Consider the following 23092-nt stretch of genomic DNA (forward strand, 5'->3'; position numbering starts at 1 on the left):
ACTTATTCGCAAGCACTCCTATTTCCTTTTTTCTCAAATTCTGTCATTTCATTGAAAGTTCACCAAAATTCCCTCATTCTTCCCCCTCAAAATGTTATTTTTTAAGTTCAGAGCATTAAGCCATTTTTGTTACTATCCATTATACAAACCAGCAGAGTCAACATTTAGTTTTACCCTTTAGATCCATTGTTTCCTACCTGATCCAAGTTGAAATTGATGGTTGTTTCATTTGATAATTTTATAATTTTTAAGGCACTTTCAATGACTTCGTAGTCATATGGATCCATCTTAAAAATGAAGAAAAATACACTTCAGTATTCAGCAAATTATAAACTTTTCTCCTTTAAAAACATACTTCTGGTTATGAGTCCCAAAATGCACTACTGTCACCAACTTTAAGTGTACTGCATAATGATCTGACTTATTTTCATTTTAACCATTAGCATTCCTCAACTTGCTCCGAATGGACAAAAAGGAACCACTGGAGAAAGCGGACTCAGCAATATACAATTGGCTTAGAAATTTCTTCTCACAACTTCTTCTCTCAAAATGGCAGATGGTGTTTAATACTGACAAGTGTGAGGTATTGCACGTTGGAAGGGCAAACCGACGTAGAACATACAGGGTTAATGGTAAGGCACTGAGGAGTGCAGTGGAACAGAGGGATCTGGGAATACAGATACAAAATTCCCTAAAAGTGTCGTCACAGGTAGGTAGGGTCGTAAAGAGAGCTTTTGGTACATTGGCCTTTATTAATTGAAGTATTGAGTATAAGAGCTGGAATGTTATGATGAGGTTGTATAAGGCATTGGTAAGGCCGAATCTGGAGTATTGTGTTCAGTTTTGGTCACCAAATTACAGGAAGGATATAAATAAGGTTGAAAGAGTGCAGAGAAGGTTTACAAGGATGTTGCCGGGACTTGAGAAACTCAGTTACAGAGAAAGGTTGAATAGGTTAGGACTTTATTCCCTGGAGCGTAGAAGAATGAGGGGAGATTTGATAGAGGTATATAAAATTATGATGGGTATAGATAGAGTGAATGCAAGCAGGCTTTTTCCACTGAGGCAAGGGGAGAAAAAAAACAGAGGACATGGGTTAAGGGTGAGGGGGGAAAAAGTTTAAAGGGAACATTAGCGGGGGCTTCTTCACACAGAGTGGTGGGAGTATGGAATGAGCTGCCAGACGAGGTGGTAAATGCGGGTTCTTTTTTAACATTTAAGAATAAATTGGACAGATACATGGATGGGAGGTGTATGGAGGGATATGGTCCGTGTGCAGGTCAGTGGGACTAGGCAGAAAATGGTTCGGCACAGCCAAGAAGGGTCAAAGGGCCTGTTTCTGTGCTGTAGTTTCTATGGTTAACTCTGGGTGAAAATGTGAGCAGTTGAAAATAGGCTTAATCCAGAGTAAGGCAAAAGTCCATCCATTTCTATGCCTCTTCGTCCCGTTAGGGAACTCAACTTGACTTTCTAGTCGGACTTGTTTCACACTCAAAACATGGCTCCGTGCAAAACTCCCCAAAATGATGTTAACTGTGCGAGCTAAATGGTCCTTCTGTGCTATAATCATTCTTTATGGTGAAATGTCTAATTTTTGTTTCCTGTGTAATTTTTTATTTCTTTAGTCTAAAAAGATCAATGGCCTTGCTTAATATGGAATAACCAGCAATTTAAAGAGCCAAAACTCAAAATACATTCTGTTCCAGGAGTCTCAGTGCTCATTCTATACATACTCACATTTCAGACTGAAGCTAACTTGTACTCAAAAACTGATGTCCATTAGTTATTTGCCCACTTCAGGCATTTATTACATGGCATAAAAATGGACCAGGAAAAACATCTAAGGCTGCCAATCAGGACCACGAAAGTAGAGGCAAAGTGAGGCTCATCATCCTTGACCTTATCAACCAGTGCTTATTGGATGCAAGCGCAGCCTTTCAAAGAAGCAATGTCTATGCCAATTCAACAAAAACAGTCCTCAAAGATCTGAGGACATATATGTGTATTTAAGACTACTTTGTCAATGGAGTTAAGGACATGGTCATGTTTAGCTTCCTACTCTAATAACTATTCCATGTTATTGCTGCTCATCCCCTTTTTAACTCGCAAATTTCTCCTTCCAGCTGCATATTTCACTTTTCTTGCAACCCATAGATGCAAGCGGAGCAAGTATAATGCTCTGCATGCTTCTCCCAGACAAAGCATTCATAAACTACAATTATGTAGTATCACTCTTTGGAGACATCCCTGGCGGCTTTCTGCCAGGAGTCCTGAAGATCTCTGATAGCCTCATGCACAAATAAACTACAGGTAAATGTTCTCTGGCAACCTTTCCAACTCACTCTGAGACCTTGCAAGCACTTTTCCTTCTCTCTGCCATCAATTTTGCTTCTAAATGCTGCCCCCCCCCCCCAAGGTCTCAGTTACAACACCAGTTGTAGCAGATCTAAAATAGATCAATATTAAAGCGTGCACTTAAATGGACATAGGGAAACCATACAGTGCCTTCAAACTGGGCACATTAAAGTTAAAGAGTCTGCAATGCTCATTTATCATGATGATGCCTCGTGTTCTGGAGACAGACTTGAGCTACTGCGAATATTTTCATTGATAAAGTTTAGAAGAATTCAGCTGAAGTAATCTACTACTCAAAGATATGGCTAAATTGAAAATCCAGTTTCCCATTCAATCCCACAGCCCTCAGTTCCTTTAATATTTAAAAAAAAAATCAAGCACCATCAATCTTACATGTACACAATAATACAGCACATGCAGCCAATTGCAAGCAAAGAATTTCACAGAATCACAATCTGTTTTTGCAGTATCTGCATGTTTGATTTGATATTCATGTTATCTCCAGTTACTCTTATTCTAATACTTCAATGATTTCTCTCTCCTTTAAAAAAAAATCAACACTTTGCAGAGTAGCAACTGTCCCCACACTCAAACCTGGTGATACATCATCTACCTTTTCTCCTAATTGCTGTTTTTAAGGTATGAAAACTAACATGGTAGACTAGATTGAATTAACGAAGGATTACCTTGTATAAAGCACAACTCAAACTAATAACCAGGTCAGTTTTATTTTTCAATAAAGGCATTACTTCTATGGCTTTTTCCAAATCATTAGCTTGAAATTGCTTTATATCACATGGCTCTCCTTCACCATGATGGCCACTTGTACCACGTAAAAGCAATGTCTCTATATACAACTGCAGTGCAACATCACTGTTCAACCCAAAAGCCCTGAAAGAGAAAAAAATAGACATTCAGCAATCAATCATATTTCTGTTTATGTAGGCAAATAATTGTAATAATATTTTACACGATCCATATTTAAGGTATAACACAGTATCAAGAAGAAGAAGAAGAAGAAAGCCCTTAACTCCGAGTGGAGTCATCAGGACACCGTCATGACAGCGTTTTTTTTTTTTAGCAGGCTTTCTTATTTTTTACAAGGCCAAGTTGCTAGCTCGACGCTCAACCCAGCACGGATGGAAAGCGTGCAAGGGAGCCGGCTGGATTCGAACTCGGGAGCCTTTGCTCTGAAGTCCTGCGCTGATGCCACTATGCCACCAGCCGGCTACAGTACCAAGACTAAACACAAATATTAGTAAAAAGGTGATGAAATGCTTAGAAAGTACTATTTGATTACAGTATATCTAAACTTTTGTACAGATGTTAATTTTCATATTAACTATCTTTATTGTTTTAATTGGTATTTTGAACCGCTTTATGAAATCATTATTACTTGCAGTACTGCATTATTAGTGTGGAGTCCACATTCGGATTTTGCACCAAAATAAGAATACATTCCTTTTTCTTTCCTGGATTCTCCCTAAATGCTGATTGGAACAAGATCTGGAAAGAATAGAAATTAATGTTATTGAAAAATTGTTAATTCACAAAAAAGGCATTTGCATTAACTTTGAAAGGTAATGAAAATGCATGCAAATCCATAGCATGTAATTAAATATCAAAGACAAATTATACCACCATTGCAGCATCTCTGAAAAATTAAATAGCATAAATCTAGACTCACTACTTGTTGAGTAGTCAGCAACAATTAGACTGTTCTCATTAGGTTTCACGGACAATTAGCATTCATCAGTGGAAACTCTTATTCAACATGACAATGGTTTGTTATTTTGAAAAAAATGTTCTACTTTGTTTCCCGAGATAAGGACAAAGGCAATTGTACATAGCCCATTTCTAATTTTGCTGAGGTAGTAGTTTTAGGAAATTTGTTGCTGGGTTTGGAATTCCAGGATTTCAACAGCAACAATAATAAATGCCAAATCAGGATGGTGATTTCTCAACATGAGATGGAAGTAACATTCATAGAAACTGGGAAGTTACTGCCTTTTCCGAAAAGCGGGTGCTTGATTTTACTGTTTAAATGTCTGAATTCTAATTTCAAAAATAGGTTTCTTAGAACATAGAATACTACAGCACGGTTACAGGCCCCTTGGCCCACAATTTTGTGCCAACATTTTAACCTACTCCAAGATCAATCTAACCATTTCCTCTTACATAGCCCTCTATTTTTTCTTTTATCTATGTGCCTGTCCAAGTCTCCAAAATGTTCTTATTATATTTGCCTCTGCCTCTACCACCACCCCTGGCAGTGGGTTCCAAAATGGGTCTGAAATAAAATTTTAAAAAATCTTGTGGTAATTCTATTGCCCTTAAAGGTTAATGTTTTCGTAGGCTTTTTAATGATCTTCTGTCCCTCTCTATGAACAGCTACATCCTTTTTTTTCCCTTCTTTGTCTTTCACCTTTAACAAACTTTTCAAAATTATTTTTCTTAGCTCTGAAGTGGATGACTTCCCATTTCCCAATAAAGAACCTCAGATGCCAGTTTCATGAAGTTAGTTGATCTATATAGGCCCCCAAGTCCAGCTACCATGTGTCTTACAGGTCCTCTCCAGTTTGTGAGCACCTGACTTATGTACAGCAAGTACATATGAACAAGTCGCAGGCATTCTCTGCTATGTTAGAACTTCGATTAAAGTTGCATTTCTGACTTGCAAACTGTTCAAATTACAAATATTGCACAGGAATGGAACTTTGTCATAACCTGGGGTGGTTCTGCACTAATTCAATGTTCCATGTTCCCTTACAACAGGAGATCACTCAGACCATCCATGCCAGTTCTTGGGTCATTCTATCTTTCCCCTCTCCCATTTATTTTCCTGTAACCTATATTTTCTCACATGCCCATCAATTCCCAGTCCGCATGCAACACTCCGACATTAGAGGTAACTTATAGTAGCCAATCAACCTACTAGCCAGAATGTCTTTGGGGCACAAGATTAACAGGGACAATGTGTCAACATCACACAGATTAGCATTTTAGGCCAGGATCAAATCCAGATCATTGAAGCTGTGCAGAAGTTCTAACTTTTATGCTAATGTGTTGCTCGGTTAATTGGATGTTATCTGCAATAAATGTATTTCTTCATCTAAATCTGTAATATTTGACAAGAGGCTGAAAACCCAGTCCATATCCATTGAGAACACAATTTGTAACATTCTGTCAATCAGAAGATATTTTTTTGATCCATCAGCTACTTCTCAACCATATAATTTCTATACATTTTACTCATCTCTCATGGTAAAACATATAGCAGCAGTCACTGACTTAAAATTTCCTCAGTTCTAACTGAAATACTTGATATTTTAAAGAGATACTTACACCAAGCTTACTGAGCTTCAGACCCCACTCTGTATCAACAATCAAGGAATTGAACTTCTGTTTTTGTTCCTCTTCCTGAAGCAAATTAGCCATTTGAGCACCAACAACAGCAACTGCCTGAAATAGCAAGACTTAAAATTGATGAAAGAAGAACAAATTACACAGACATTAAATTATCAGTTCCCATGTGTTTTAACATTCATTCCTCCATCGACCAACTTCCCATAGGGTTCCTGGTGCTCCCTGAAAACCCATCTCAGTATTTCTAGATCTAAATCCAGACTGAGTGTTCTCAAAAGCCAAAACCTGACAAGTTCTTATCCCTATCAATAAACCACTTTTCCAACAAAATTCATAAGGGATCAGGAAGACTGAGCATAGATTTATGGAGGGAAATTTACATTGATAAAAAATATCGTAAGATCATTTTATTTTGAGTTTATGGCTAGCACAGTAAATAAGGAGGGACCAATGGAGGTAATCTATTTGGACTTCCAGAAAATAGAGAGATTATTAAATAAAAATTAAAGCAAGTGGTATTGGGGATAAATATTCCAGCATCAAGGATCTGTGTGTTGGTTAAACAACAGAAAATAGTAGGAATAAACAGGTCATTTCAAAAGTTCAAAGGTTAATTTATTATCATAGTGTGTATGCAGAATAAGGAAAGGTACGTCGCATCCGGAGTTTCTCCGGTTAGCAGACGATTTCCCTCTCTGACTTAGTGGGAACCACGTACGAGACAAGTTACAGCAGTGGTTTGCCATTGCCTTCTGCCAGGTGAGTTTCCAAAGAGATCACCAGCTCGTAACCCAGCACAGATGGAAAATGTGCAGGGGAGCGGCTGGAGCTGGATTCGAACTCGGGACCTTTCGTCCTGAAATCTGACGCTGATGCCACTACGCCATCAGCTGGGTTGTATGCTGAAATTTGTTTTCTCCAGATACCCAAAGAGTACAGAAAACCATGCAAGTAGTTGAAAGAAAAACATCAATCCCCCTGCACGAAAAGAAAAAGAAACAAAAACTCGCAAACCCCAAACACCCCCAACTAACAGATCACCAAACCCCCAACTCGACAATCGGCAACAAGAAGGAATGGGCGCCTCTGAGGGCAGCGACTTGAACCAGCTGCCCCTCCGAGAACCACTCACTCTTCTCCACATTTGCCTCAATGTTTCAATCTTCCTCGATGCTTTAAATCAGCAAGAAATGTAGTCGATCATGGCCCCTCGTCTCGTCTCTGAGTTTCTCCTCATGGTAGATAAAGCTCGTATTCTTCTTCTGGAATTTTCTCAAGGATAGCAGAACACTGGGTCATTTGACCGAACTATAGACTAGGTCACGGGCCCCAACAATTTCAAAAACAAAATTAAGATAAAAAGAATAAGTAGAAGACATAGAAAAGCTGAAATGACTGACTATCTGGAAGATGTTGCCCAAAGTATCATTTGCTGGCATCATCTTGACTGGAAATTAAGCAGTTTTGGTTTGGGATGCTGTAATAAATGAGGTGCTGCACCCCAGGACTCCATAATCTCTATCAAAAAGGAGAAGGAGGAGCAGAGGGATTTGGGGGCACATGTCCACAGATCCATGAAAGTTGCCTCACAGGTAGATAGGGTAGTTAAGAAAGCTTATGGGGTGTTAGCTTTCATACGTCGAGGGATAGAGTTTAAGAGTCGCAAGCTAATGATGCAGCTCTATAAAACTCTGGTTAGGCCACACTTGGAGCACTGTGTGCAGTTCTGGTCGCCCCACTATAGGAAGGATGTGGAAGCATTGAAAAGGGTACAGAGATTTACCAGGATGCTGCCTGGTTTAGAGAGTATGGATTATGACCAGACATTAAGGGAGCTTGGGCTTTACTCTTTGGAGAGAAGGAGGATGAGAGGAGACATGATAGAGGTGTACAAGATAATAAGAGGAATAGATAGAGTGGATAGCCAGCACCTCTTCCCCAGGGTATCACTGCTCAATACAAGGGGACATGGCTTTAAGGTAAGGGGTGGGAAGTTCAAGGGGGATATTAGAGGAAGCTTTTTTACTCAGAGAGCGGTTGGTGCGTGGAATGCACTGCCTGAGTCAGTGGTGGAAGCAAATACACTAGTGAAGTTTAAGAGACTACTAGACAGGCATATGGAGGAATTTAAGGTGGGGGGTGGGTATATAGGAGGCAGGGTTTGAGGGTCGGTACAACATTGTGGGCTGAAGGGCCTGTAATATGCTGTACTATTCTATGTTCTATGTTCTAAAAATTTGGATGACGTGAATAAGTGCATTATAATTGATATATATGAGAAGGATACATAAAGGATTCAGGGGATCCTCGAATCCATCAACAGCCCAATCAGCAACAGGAGCAGGATACAACGTGGAGGTTTCTCGCAGGTTGGTGACGCTTGCTTAAAGGTACAGAAGGGACAAGTGGGGCAGCTATTGTTGGGAGTAGGCCAGTAGTGAAAGGAGTGCCAGCCTTCAGCTTAAAAAGGGCGTAGGCTCTGGGTAAGCTTTCCTTAAGGTTCCCTCTTTTCCCCTCTCTTACTGTACCTAGTGTAGTAAATGGCTATTGTGTGTTCTCCATGTTAGATGTTCGTAGTCCTGGGACAGCGGTCCCCAACCACCGGGCTGCGGACCGGTACCGGGCTGCAAAGCATGTGCTACCGGGTCACGAGAAAACGATATGAGTCAGCTGCACCTTTCCTCATTCCCTGTCACACACTGTTGAACTTGAACATCGGGTTGCCAACTGTTCTGTATTTGCCGGGACATCCCGTATACAGGGCTAAATTGATTTGTCCCATACAGGAACACCCTTGTCTCGTATTTCCCCCGCTAGGGTAGAGTGTTCCTATGAAACCTTTCGTACCAAAATGGCGTAAAGCGAAGAAGCAATTACCATTAATTTATATGGGAAAATTTTTTGAGTGTTCCCAGACCCAAAAAATAACCTACCAAATCATACCAAATAACACATGAAACCTAAAATAACACTAACATATAGTAAAAGCAGGAATAATATGATAACTACACAGCCTATATAAAGTAGAAATAATGTATGTACAGTGTAGTCGGGAAGATTAAACCAAAACCGATCTGTGGAAAAAAAAAATCAGCACGTACGCACATGTGCATGTCACGCTTGCGCGCACAGGTGCCCACACAAGGCTTCATGGTCATGGTAGTCTTTCTCGGGGTAAACACAAGTGAGAATGTTGGCAACCCTAACTGTAAAAGACATGTTGAGGTGAGCTTAGCCCTACTTGAAGACCCCTCCCCCCCCTCGGTCAGCCAGTTCGCAAGAATATTGTCAATATTAAACCAGTCCATGGTGCAAAAAAGGTTGGGGACCCTTGTCCTAGGGGACCCAGAGCCTCCCAGGGAACTACATCTGCGAGAAATGCATCAAGCTCCAACTCCTTGAAGACCGTGTGAGGGATCTGGAGCAGCAGCTGGATGACCATCGGCTTGTATGGAAGAGTGAGGAAATAATCGATCAGAGTTACAGGGAAGTAGTCATCCAAAAGTTGCAGTAGGTGAGTAGCTAGGTGACTGTCAGGAGAAATAGAAATGTGAACAGGCAGTTAGCACAGAGCACCCCTGTGGCCATTCCCCTCAAAAATAAGTATACCGCTTTGGATACTGTTGAGGAATGACCTCTCAGGAGAATGCTATGGAGACCGAGTTACTGGCACTGAGCATAGGTCCGTGGTGCAGAAGGGAAAGGGAAAGAAGAGGGGAACGGTAGTGATAGGGGACTTAATAGTCAGGGGAAGTTCTGTGGTCGTGAATGGGACTCCCAGATGCTACGTTGCCTCCCAAGTGCCAGGATCAGGGATGTCTCGGATCACGTCCACAATATTTTGGAAAGGGAGGAAGAGCACCCAGATATCTTGGTACATATTGGAGCCAATGACATAGGAAGGAAAAGCAAAGAGGTCCTGAAAAGAGAATTGAGAGAGCCAGGTGGAAAGCTGAGAAGCAGGACCTCCCGGGTAGTAATTTCTGGACTGCTGCCTGTGCCATGCTCCAGTGAGGGTAGAAAGAGGGTAATCTGGCAAGTTAATGTGTGGCTGAGAAGCTGGTGGTGCAGGGGTCAGGGCTTCAGATTCTTGGATCACTGGGATCTCTTCTGGGGGAAGTATGACCTGTTCAAAAGTTATGGTTGCACCTGAACTGGAGGGGAACCAATATTCTCAAGAGCAGCTTTGTTAGAGCTGTTGGGGAGGGTTTAAACTAATTTGGCAGGGGGGTGGAAACCAGAGTGAAGGGACTCAGGACAGGACAGATGGTTTTAAAAAAAAAAAAAAAAGCAAAAATAGTGTGCAGACTGTCAGGAAGGGCAGGCAGGTGATAGGACATAATTGCAGCCAGCAGGGTGAGTATCAGTGTATTAGGGATGCAGAATCAAAAAAGGTAGCAAATACAGTACTCTTAAAGGGTTATATCTCAATGCATGGACTATAAGAAATAAGGTGAGTGATCTTGTTGCACTATTACAGATTGTCAGGTATGATGTTGTGGCCATCACTGAATCGTGGCTGAAGGATGGTTGCAGTTGGGAGCTAAATGTCCTAGGTTACACTTTGCATCGGAGGGATAGGAAGATAGGCAGAGGGGGTGGTGTGGTTCTGCTGGTAAAGAATGACATCAAATCAGTAGAAAGGTGTGACTAGGATCAGAAGATGTTGAATCCTTGTGGGTTAAGAAACTGCAAGGGTAAAGGATCCTGATGGTAGTTGTATACAGGCCTCCCAACAGTAGCTGGGATGTGGACCACAGATTACAACAGGAAATAGAAAAGGAGTGTCAAAGAACAATGTTACGATAGTCATGGGAGCTTTCAACATGCAGGTCAATTGGGAAAATCAAGAGAGTGAGTTTGTTGAATGCTTATGAGATCACTTTTTAGAGCAGTTTGTCGTTGAGCTTTCGAGGGGATCAGATTTACTGGACTGGGTGATTAGGGAGCTTAAGGTGAAAGAACCCATTGGAAGTAATGATCATAGTATGATTGGAAGGAGATGCTGGCAGGAATGACAGCAGAGCAGCAATGGTATAAGTTTCTAGGAAAAATTAGGAAGGTGCAGGATAGATGTATTCCAAAAACAAAGAAATACTCAAATGGCAAAATAGTACAACTGTGGCTGAGAAGGGAAGTTAAAGCTAATGTAAAAGCAGAAGAGAGGGCATACAACAAAGCAAAATTTAGTCGGAAGACAGAGGATTGGGAAGCTTTTAAAACCCTATAGAGAGCAACTAAAAGAATCGTTAGGAGGGAAAAGATGATTATGAAAGCAAGCTAGCAAACAATATCAAAGTGGATAGTAAAAGCTTTTTCAATTATGTAAAAAATAAAAGAGATGAGTGGATATAGGAACGCTAGAAAATGAGGCTGGAGAAATAACAACAGAGGCCAAGGTGATGGCAGATGAACTAAATGAGTATTTTGCATCAGTCTTCACTTTGGAAGACACCAGTAGTGTGCCAGATGTTGAAGGGTGTGAGGGAAGAGAAGTGAGTGCAGTTACAATCACAAGACAGAAGGTGCTCAAAAAGCTGAAAGATCCAAGGGTATACAAGTCACCCAGTCAAGATGACCAGCACCCTAGGGTTCTGAAAGAGGTAGTGGTAGAGATTTTGGAGGCATTAGTAATGATCTTTCAAAAATCATTGGACTCTGTCATGGTGCCAGAGGACTGGAAAATTGCAAATGTCACTCCACTCTTTAAGAAAGGAGGAAGGCAGCAGAAAGGTAATTATAAACCAGTTAGCCTGACCTCGGTGGTTGGGAAGATGTTGGAGTCAATTGTTAAGGATGAGGTTATAGAGCACTTGGAGACACAGGACAAGATAGGACAAAGCCAGCATAGTTTCCTCAAGGGAAGATCTTGCCTGATTAACCTATTGGAATACATGTAGGATAAAGGAGATGCAGTAGATTTTGTATATTTGGACTTTCAGAAGGCCTTTAACAAGGTGCCACACATGAGGCTGCTTACCAAGTTAAGAGCCCATGGCATTACAAGGCATGGTTAAAGCATTGGCTGATTGATAGGAGATGGCGAATGGGAATAAAAGGATCCTTTTCTGGTTGGTTGCCAGTGACAGTGTTCTGCAGGGGTTGGTGTTGGAACCACTTATTTTTATGCTGTATATAAATGATTTAGATGATGGAATAGATGGCTTTGTTGCCAAGTTTGCAGATGATATGAAAATTGGTGGAGAGGCAGGTAGTATTAAGGAAACAGGTAGGCTGCAGAAGGATTTAGGCAGATTTGGAGAATGGGCAAGGGAGTGGAAAATGAAAAACAATTTTGGAAAATGCTTGGTCATGCACTTTGATAGTAGAAATAAATGTGCACACTATTTCCTAAATGGGGAGAAAATCCAAAAATCTGAGATGCAAAGGGACTTGGCAGTCCTTGTGCAAAGCCTAAAGGTTAACTTGCAGGTAGAGTCAGTGGTGAGGAAGGCAAATGCAATGATAGCATTCATTTCAAGAGGTCTGCAGTGGTGAGGCCTCATCTTGAGTATTGTGAACAGTTTTGGGCTCCTCATCCAAGAAAAGATGTGATGGCATTGGAGAGGGTTCAGGGGAGGTTCACAAGGATGATTCCAAGAATGAAAGGGTTACCATACAAGGAAGTTTTGATAACTCTTAGTCTGTACTCACTGGAATTTAGAAGGATGAGGGGAGGAATTTCACTGAAACCTTAGGATACTTCCCATGGTGGGGAAGTTTAGGACAAGAGGGCAGAGCCTCAGGATAGAGAGGCATCCATTTAAAACAGAGAAGCGGAAAAATTTCTTTATCCAGGGGGTGGTGAATTTGTGGAGTTTATTACCACAGGCAACTTTGGAGGCCAGGTTGTTGGGTGTATTTAAGGTGGAGCTTGATAGGTTCTTGACTGGACACGGTATCAAAGTTTATGGAGAGAAGGCCAGGGAATGGGGCTAAGGAGGGGAAAAGAGGATCAGCCATGATTGAACAGCGGAGCAGACTCGACAGGCCAAATGGCCTAATTTTTCTCCTTTGTCTTATGGGATATAGACTGGTTAACAGAATGTGCAAAGATGGGGTGAATGGAATACGTAGTTAAAAAAAACCAAAAGAGCAACAAAATTCACTTTGGTAGAAATGAAGCAGAAGATTTTTGTAGAAAGGTGAGATATTATAGGCAGTGTTCAAAAGGAGAAAAGTGTCCTTGCACACAAATCATTGTGGGAAAACTTACAGATTCAATAAATAATTAGAAAGGCAAATGGTATATTGGCCTTCATTGCAAGAAGATTTGTGTGCAAAGCAGAGAGTTGTCTACATCTGGAATATTGTATACAGCTCTGATCTTCCTATCTAGGGAAGAATGTACCTACATTAGAGGCAGTGCAGTGAAGATTCACCACATTTATTTCTGGGCTTGTCACCCAAGGAGAGATTAAGCAGACTGGCCTTATGCTCTCTTGTGTTTAGAAGCATGAAAGGGGATTTCATTAAGGCATATGTAATTTTACAAGGCCTGACAAAGGACCAGAGATCACAGCATTAAAACAGTCATCCATTCAGAATAGAGATGATAAAGCTCCCAAAGAATAGTAATAAAGCTTTGGAATCGTTATACAAGGCAGCTATAGTATAATAATTCAGTTTATTCAAGGTGAGTATCAATAGATATTTATAAATTAGGAGAATCAAGGAATACAAGGTTATTTCAAGAAAGTAGTGCTGAAATAAGATTGGGACATGATCTTATTGAATAGCAAGGTTGATGTAAGGGGGCCAAATTGCTCATTTCTGCTTGTAGATCATACGTCTTTGGTTCTAAATGTTGGTGAGAAATGCTTAGATAGAAATAGAATGTGGTTTAAGATATTTGACAAACCATTGCACATACCAGAATTTTATTATAATTCTGCCACGAGTCGTTGATGATACTCCACAACTTCTCAAACACAATTTGTCTCGGCAATAATGTGCAGTAAGCCAATGCTAAATCAGTGTCAATCACACGGCAGTTAAATACCTAAGAAATGAAAAGATTCACAAGCTTTAGTGCAGAAACAATCTGAATGGAACTGTAAAAGGCAGGAAATTATCCAATGGGCTAAAGATGATAACAAATTGCAAAGGTGTTTATTATTGGTGCACAACTTATTGATCTTGCAAATGAAAATAACAGAATAACAGATTACATCAGTAAAGGAACAAACGTGTCAACAATCCCAGTTAATATGCACTTCTTTATTGGGGAACAATTTTATCAAGACCAGCTTCTTCTTTGAGCACAATAACATTGTTCTTTCAGTGATGATTGCTCTATATTCCTTAATTCATTATGAAAGAAGGTTGTAGAGGGTTGTAGACTCAGCCAATTCCATCATGAGCACAATCCTCACCATCACCATTTGGGCCATACCCTTTTGTGGATAGTAACATCTGAGGGAGAGAGGGAGGGAGGGAGAGGGAGGGAGAGGGAGGGGGAGGGAGGGGGAGGGAGGGGGAGGGAGGGGGAGGGAGGGGGAGGGAGGGGGAGGGAGGGGGAGGGAGGGGGAGGGGGGGGAGGGGGGGGAGGGGGGGGAGGGGGGGGAGGGGGGGGAGGGGGGGGGGGGGGGGAGGGGGGGGGAGGGGGGGAGGGGGGGGGAGGGGGGGAGGGGGAGAGGGGGAGAGGGGGAGAGGGGGAGAGGGGGAGAGGGGGAGAGGGGGAGAGGGGGAGAGGGGGAGAGGGGGAGAGAGGGAGAGAGGGAGAGAGGGAGAGAACGAACAAGAGCCTGAGGACCCACACCCAGCCGTTTAGAAACAGCATCTTCTCCTCCACCATCACATTTCTGAATGGTCCATCAACACTAACTTGTTATTTTTTTCCCGTGCATTAGTCATTTATTTTGTAATTAGAGTTATTTTTGTCTTTCTCCTGCAATGCTGTCGCAAAACAAATTTTGTGTCATATATTAGTGATAGTAAACCTGTTTCTGGAAGAAGTGAAGACACTGACACTCACCTTCAGATTATAGCTAAAAACTATGAATGCCACACAATGGTATCCAGTACTCTTCCAATTTTCTGTACAAGGCAGAAATCTCAACTATAAAGACCTCTAATAATCATCATCAAGATGAGGAACAACCTTCGACTTATTCACAATTAAGCTACAAAGTAGGTTTACAAATGGCTTTTGGGCAAGTGACGCCAGGAAAGTTCCCAATACAGTAGATTCAGTTTAAGTGATCCATTGGTTAATCAGAGGAGCTGTGTATTTGATGCAACTCTTAAAGAACAAAAACTAATCAAGAAAGTAGTCAAGATTGCCATCATTTATTTGGGACACTATGCCACTTAACTGGAACAGGAGACAGTTGCTGAACAGTTTCTAACTAGTGTCAGTCTTGTGAACTTGTGCCCATTACAAACTTCATTGTGGTTAGAGAGATTTTTTTGTTTAAAAAATAGCATCAGTTATGCATGTTTGTGTTTAAAAAAAAGTGATTTTTGTCACTGATAGTTGGTGAGAAATAAGCAGCAAGTCAAGTTAGAACTGTTTTGTTCACTGTAGTTTCAAGCATTCAAGCTTGGAGGTGCCAGAAATGACCCATGAGTGAAAATGGAATGATTTTCCTACTTCAAAGTTAGGAACTACAAAGATTTTGAAGGTATTGACAGACACCTTGAATGCTAGAATGAAATTAAAGATTTGGAGGATGCACTGTAAGAAGACAGACTCTTACCTGCACAAGGTGTCTGCACTGATCTTATTTACAGTCAACCAAAAGAACAGGACAGCATACACTGGATAAATTCTTCCGTCATTAATTATTGGGAACTAATAGTTTTATAGTACTGTAGTAGTAGTGTAAGTGTTCTAATTTGTTCTGTATTTTATTTAAATACATCATTTGTTACTCAGTTCAACAGTAGTTTGTCTCTTTTTTTAAATACACCTTTTTAACCATTTCCATGAAACTTCAACTAATTGAAGCAGATGCTTAGTTGGGCAAAAATATACTGGTCCAGGTAGGTCTCAATTAACCAGAATCCACTATACTTTAGTACCAATCACTGGAGGAAAGGGGAATTTGATATGGAGGGCATAAAAGAGCAAAAGTTGAGTATGAAAATGAGAGGACAAACTTTCTGTTTTAAATTGTCATCCAATTAATGTGCTGGAAATGCAAGGGCCAGTAGCAAGTTAAATTGCTGTCAGCATTTACAGTCCATTTTGACAAGTTATTGTAGAATATCTGGTGCAACTTTACCTTGTGCAGCAAAGCTTGAGAATTTTTCATGACAATCGAAAAAGCGGCATTTCCAATATCAACAACAAAATCCTTTACTTCTTTTGAGCATTGGTCCTCATGAAGCTGCATGATAACAAAGAAGGGGGAAAATACATTAATAATCTCATCTATCAGTTACTAGCTTTAGATTCTTATGAAGGAGGCAACTGTTCTGCCCAACGGATCTTTGACCGCTTCCAGGGGAACAATCCCTTTAGTTCAAATCCTCCTTTCAGCCTTTCTTTGCAGCTTCCTCGCTTCTTGTACATTCTAATCAAATTTCCTTTCATTTTTTTTTGTTCTTAACCTACAGTAAAGGGTAACCTACAGTATCCAATTTACCTACAGCATGTCATTGGGATGTGTGAGAAAACCCAGGTGGTTACAGAGAATATTAAGTCTTAGAGAAATATAGCATGAATGCAAATCCTGCAGCCCAGGTCCATGCTCACCACAGTGATAACCCAGCTAATCCCAAAGGTTCTAAAAGGTTCATCAAGCAAGGCTTCCCATGTACAAAACCCTGCTGAGTCCTCCTAATCAGACTCTGTCCTGCCAAATGCTGGTAGATCCTGTTCCTCTGAATTCCCTTCCTAACTTCTGCACTCCCAATATCAAGTAGACCGAGCTGTACTTTCCTGGTTTGTTCTTTCTACCCTTTTTAAACACGGAACAACTGAGGATGCACTCTGTCAGGCCCTGGGGATTTATCCATCTTTGTGTGCTGTCGGGCTGCAAATATCTTTTCCCTAGTAATATTAATGTCCTCCAAGACATCGCCACTTCAAAATTGTTTAATGTAATTTCCTGTACACAACTGTAAAGGAGAAAAAGTAATTGTTTCTCTGGATCTGAAACAGCTCAAAAAAAACATAAGATAAAGAACACAATAATAAAAAGCACAATAAATACATAAGATAGCTTCTACGCATTAATTGTTTGTATGCTCCTTAAGTGATGTTAGGCCGTACATAAGATGACTGAAAAGAAATAATAAAGCAGTGGTGGAGGAGTTGATCAGCCTTCCTTCTTGAGGAAAATAACTGTTTTTGAGTCTGGTGGTCCTGGTGTGGATGCTATGTAGCCTCCTTCCTGATGAGAGTAAGACAAGCAGTCCACAAGCAAGGTGGGGGGGATTCTTCATGACGTTACTGACCCTTTTCTGTATATACACATTGTCCTTGATGGTGGGTAGGCTGTTACCAGTGATGCATTGGGCAGTTTTGACTACCCACTGTAGAGCCTACCTGTCAGCTGCAGGGCAGTTTCCACACCATGTAGTGATGCAGCTTGTCAGGATGCTCTCTACTACACACCTGTAGAGAGACACGAGTAAAGTCCAACTCTCTTCCGCCTCCTCATAAAGTAGAGGTGATAATGAAACTTTTTGACTGTGTAGGATGTGCTCCAAGACATTGAGAGGATGTGCGTGATGTACACTCCCAGTAGTTTTAAGTTACTTGCGGTACTGCCAATGTAAAGTGGGGTGTGAATGGTGCGAGTTTTCCTGAAATTGATAGCCATCTCTTTTGTCTTGTTGACATTAAAGAGGTTATTTGCCTGACATCAGGCCTTGAGCTCTTCCACCACCTCTCAGTAGACTGCCTTATCATTGTTGGTGATGAGTCCCACCACTGTCCTGTCATCAGTGAACTTGACAATGTAATTGCTCCAGGGTATGTTCATTAGGAAATCCAACACCCAATTTCACAGTGGTGTATTTAGACCAGAGTAGGAATTTCTTCACCAGAGTCTGCGGGACAGTAGTGTTGAATGCCAAACTGAAATCTAGAAACAGGATTCTGACATCAGTGTCATTTTCTAGGTGTGTCAGGGTCAGGTGCACGACAGATGCTATGGCATTTGTCATAGAGCTGTTCTGTTAGTTAGCATGTTGGTGAGTGTCTAATGCGGCAAGAATGGAGTTTTTGATATGTGCCATTTTTAGCAATTCAAAGCACTTCGTGATGATTGGTGTCAGTGCCACTGGGCATAGTGTTTGAGTTCTGTTTCCCTTATCTCTTGAGCAAAGGTGAATTCTCTTCGGTTTATATTTGTTAAAAATTCTATTCATCTCCTGTAGCTCAAGACATAGGTTAGCCTACTCTCTCCGTAGCCACCTTTTTACTCTTAATATAACTATAGAGTCTCTTGGGAATTCCCTTAACTTACCTGCCAGATCCATCTCATACCCCCGTTTTGCCCTCGATTTCCCTTTTGAAAGTATTTTTAATCTTTTGATAGTCATCAACGGATTCACTCATTCCTGAAATCCTAAACTCAGTGTCTGCAAACATGCAAACTCTGAACACATTGTATCCAGGGTCATGACTGAAATTTGCTTCTGGACCTTTTAGGCAGTAATGATAATAGCTGCATGACTGAGCTACCTACCCGGTTATAAAGAGTACCAACTATTTTTGTTCCATAATTCCAGAGTGTAGTGTTCAAATGGGTTTTTAAAAAAATCTGACTTTGGAAAACTAGCACATGATTCTCAGAAAACTGTTCGGTAGTTTCCCCTGGTAACAATTCCCTATGAGTAATAATGATAACAGCAAGCTCTTGCCAGCAATAATAGATTTCCAGACTAGATACTACAATTGTGAAGTTAGCTGTTATACATGGTTATCATGTATAACCAGTCACTTTCTGTCAACCAGTTTGACCATAAACTTGAGCAACACACAGAAAATGCTGGAGGAACTCAGCATCTATGGAAGGAAGTAAACGGTTGATGATTTGGGCTGAGACTCGGACTGTCTCCTGCATTCAATGGTTCTGATGTAGACCCACCACATTAGTGAGGCCAAGCTCAGACTAGACAACTGATTTGCAAAGCACCTGCGCTCCATCTGCAATGGCTATTCCAGATTCCCAGTTGCGTGTCATTTCAATTCCACTTCCCCTTCCCATACCAACCTACCAATCTCAACCTTTTCCAATGCTAGGGTGAGGCTTAATGCACACTAGAGGAACAGCACCTCATATTCTGCCTAGATAGTCTGCATTCCAAAGGTATGAACACAGATGACTCTTACACCATCCTTCTCTCTTTTAGATCCTCCTCAGGTCCTGTCATTTTTGTCCCATTTTCCATAAACCTGTCCCAAAGCCCTCTTTCTCCTTCTGCTTCCACCTACTATCACACACCCATTTCCCCCCACCTGATTCTCTTTCATCTACCAATTACCTCTCCCCTGATAGCTCCATTATCACTTTCCTTACTTATCAGCCTCAGCCACTGGTAGTAGTTGTGTTCCCGCTCATCATCCTCTCCTTTCCAGGCTCCACCCGCTTTTTTTTAGTTTGCCATCAGTTTCCATCCAGCTGCCTGTCTCCAAGCTCTTACTCTATCCCTTCCCAAGCAGGCTCAATCTGCCTGTCATCCTTCACTCCTCCTGCATCACTAATTCCTTCTCACCAACTCCCACTCCTCTTTGTACTGACTGTCTTCCCTCTCCACCCTTAGTCTTGAACCAACTCAAAACATTGACAATTCCTTCCCCCTCCCCATAGATGCTATTCAACCAGCTAAGCCCCTCCAGCCAATTGTCTGTGAGAAAATATAATCTGAGTTGACACAATTACAAGCAAGTTCTGTGACTCGAAGAGGAGACAGCAAAATCATCTTCCTGAATTCTTTCAGACTTTCCAGCATCCACAAGGTAATGTCAGGAGTGTAACAGAATGTTTGCCTCTTGCCTGGATGAGTACCATTCCAGCAAAACTCAAGATGCTCATCCACACCCAAAACAAAACAGACTATTTGACCATACCCTAATCTTTCACTCCTTCTATAACCCAAATGTCATGGCAAAAGTGCCTATTACAATGTAATTATTTTATCTTCTAAACCAGTGAAGTCTATAATTCAAACAAAAGATAATAAGATCATTAAAATGTCACCACCATCTACATCCAAGTCCACTGCATTCTGCTTATTATTACTCTTTCATCATCACTGGCCCTGAAGACTGGAATATTGTTCAGGGAACAACTTCTCTAATGGTATTATTAGGATAACAAATGTCTGCCTTGCTAGCAATGTTCACATTATTTTATTGAATAAATAAGATTTAATTGAAATAATTATACACATTTGATAAAATAAACTGTCAATGCCCTACACCTACCTTTTTACTCAGCTCTGAATTCATATTGTTTGAAACAAAATGTTGATGGCAGCTTCCAAAAGAGTTGATGATCAACTGCAGAGCTAGTTGTAACTGGCTATACTCCAGCAAATTTGGTAGTAGGTTGGTCATGGGTGTATGAATCCGCTTCAAAGGGTTCTGGCCTGTATTTAAAAACAAAAATCAATTAAATTTTTTTTTAAAGAATCTTTTTATATTTTTTTTTTAAATACATGTACAGGGGATTCCAGTTAATTCGGCTATCAGTTAATCAGGGTAACTGCTTATTAAGGACAACTCTGAAAGAGCAAAAACAAGTCGGGAAAATAGCCAGGATTCCCTTAGTTAATTAGGGACATTACCTTGCTTAACTGGGACAGGGGATCATTGCTGAACAGTTTCTAACTAGAGTCAGTCGCATGTATTTGTGTGGCCACTAGACACTACACTGTGCTTTGAGCGAACAGTTTTTAAATAGGGTCAGTTTGTGTGCTTGTGTTCAAAAAGTAGTTATTTTTGTCACTGATAATTGACGAGAAAAAAATCAGTAAATGGTTTAGAAAAACATAATATTGTCCTATGCTTTGCAGTGGATTCCATGTTTTCAATACAGAAGTAAAATACTGTACTGCTGATAAGTCTGTTGCTTTCTCTATCATTGCAAGTTTTTTTAACATGGGAAAGCCAACTTAAAAATAGCTGTATCAAAATTAATTTATTTTAACTCAAACATTAAGTATAAATAATCATTAAACATCGTTAATTTTGGCCAAATGTTAAATCATATTCTGGGATCCCCAGAACTGATAAATTATTACAGAATCAGGTTTAGACCAATAGAGACTACAGATGCCTGAATCTTTTCCTCCCACAGAAGTCGCTCATCCCTCGTCCCTCTGAGTTCCTCCTGCATATTGTTTGTTGCTCCAGGTTTAGACTTGGCTGTTATGCAATAATAATAACTAGTTTTACAAGAGGAAACAAATTAGGCAGTGATTACTATGGGGGGAGGGGGAGAGAGCAGGTTCATTGTGATGTATGCCATATGAAAATCATTAGGGTCCTCAATCTCCTGATCATTCCAGTTGCCAAATTGCTCCATGAATTATGACAGAATTATGAAAGGTACTGTGAATATGATCTTTCTCACATGACAACACAAGGAGCAACAACCATTGTACATAGGCTTTTTTTCCAATCTCATTAAAGCTTTCTACACCATCGACAGACAGGGTCAGTGGAATGCCATCATCAGATACAACTGCCACAAATTTGTCACTGCTGTCATGAAGCAAACAAGCCATGACCCTAAGTTCATAATAGAATTTATCTCAATGAAGTCTGGTGTTAACTAAATTGTCACTTGTCTTAAAACTTTCCCCAATCGTTACTGCCACTATTCAGCACCTCACTTCCAACAAGCTTCTGATGGGTGCACTTACTTTCAGAATTTAAAACTGTTCAGCCAATGGTAACTACACATCAATAATCAAGCTGCACATGATGCTTGCATTTACACGCACCTGGAGTACAAGGTCTTAGCCATCAGTGATGCATTCATTGAAGTATGTAAGAGGTGGGACCTTGCCCTCTAAATCTGCATTACAAAGGACCATCACCAACACCTGTAAACAAACACTGCCCTCCAAAACAGAAGACATGGAACCCTTCTCGTATTAGAGTGCCATTTTTCAGTGAAGATAGACATCAATTCCAATACACCACTGACTTTATTTTCTGGGTGGAAACAACTTGCATTTGAGGATTAAAAAGTTTGAAGATCAAGAACTAATACTTAGCAAAACAACCATGGTATCAATGATCTCTGCCTGTCTACTGTATATGTTTCTCAGACCTGAACGACGAACTCAAGCCACTGGTAAGATACCATGAAAACAGTGTCTCTGCAAACTGAGACCAGTGTCTTCCTCCACTGCATCATCCCAACTTTGAAGCCCTAATTATAGTCAGGTGATGGGTTTAGACAAGCCACAACATTCAAGGGCCTGACACCAAGCTTCCAAAACAGACATGTTTTGCCAAGCTCTGTCACAGTAAAAAAATTCCCAAGTGAACAAAGACAGATTATTGATGGGCAGCAATATACTAAGAGCACAAGTGAAAAAAATGCAACTTGTCCACTTGGGATGAAGCATCTTTACCTCCATTTTAGAAATACCTGGCCCACATCTGCTCAAATTGGAAAATGTTTAGGATGATGTTTGGCTCTTTGAGACTCAGAATCAGGTTTATTATCACTGGCATGTGATGAGAAATTTGTTAACTTAGCAGCAGCAGTTCAGTGCAATAAATAATATAGAAGAAAAAATTTTTTAAAAAATTATAGTATACATACATTGAATAGATTTAAAACTGTGCATAAAGCAGAAATAATATATTAAAAAAGTGAGATAGTGTTCACAGTTTCAATGGCCATTTAGGAATCGGATGACAGAGGGGAAGAAGCTGTTCCTGAATCACTGAGTGTGTGCCTTCAGACTTCTGTACCTCCTACCTGATGGTAACAGTGAGAAAGGAGCATGCCCTGGGTGCTGGAGGTCCTTAATGACAGACGCTGCCTTTCTTAGACACCACCCCTTAAAGATGTCCTGGGTACCTTGTAGGCTAGTACCCAAAATGGAGCCGACTAAATTTAAAGCATCTTTTGGTCCTGTGCAGTAGTCCTCCCATACCAGACAGTGATGCAGTCTGTCAGAATGTTCTCCATGGTACAACTATAGAAGTTTTTGTGTGTATTTGTTGACATACCAAATCTCTTCAAAGTCCTAATAAAGTATTGACACTGTCTTGCCTTCTTTACAACTGCATCGATATGTTGGGACCAGGTTAGGTCCTCAGAGATCTTGAAACTGCTCATTCTCTCCACTTCTGATCCCTCTATGAGGATTGGTATGTGCTCCTTCACCTTACCCTTCCTGAAGTCACAATCATCTCTTTCACCTTACTGACATTGAGTGCAAGACT

At 40.7% G+C, this 23092-nt stretch overlaps 1 protein-coding gene across 2 annotated transcripts in view; it reads right to left on the reverse strand.

Moving 5' to 3' along the window:
• Positions 1-23092, reverse strand: part of kntc1 (kinetochore associated 1) — a 129121-nt gene that overhangs the window by 50019 nt on the left and 56010 nt on the right. For both annotated transcript variants that reach the window (XM_072247626.1, XM_072247625.1), the window contains exons 39-45: positions 20108-20271; positions 15951-16055; positions 13595-13723; positions 5701-5817; positions 3752-3861; positions 3042-3246; positions 198-287 (exon numbers count right to left, since the gene is read on the reverse strand). In XM_072247626.1, the coding sequence (XP_072103727.1) occupies positions 198-287; positions 3042-3246; positions 3752-3861; positions 5701-5817; positions 13595-13723; positions 15951-16055; positions 20108-20271 (920 nt within the window). The remainder of the gene's footprint in view (positions 1-197; positions 288-3041; positions 3247-3751; positions 3862-5700; positions 5818-13594; positions 13724-15950; positions 16056-20107; positions 20272-23092) is intronic.

This window comes from Mobula birostris, chromosome 31, assembly GCF_030028105.1.
Source record: "Mobula birostris isolate sMobBir1 chromosome 31, sMobBir1.hap1, whole genome shotgun sequence".
In the NCBI taxonomy this organism is placed as follows: Eukaryota; Metazoa; Chordata; class Chondrichthyes; order Myliobatiformes; family Myliobatidae; genus Mobula; species Mobula birostris.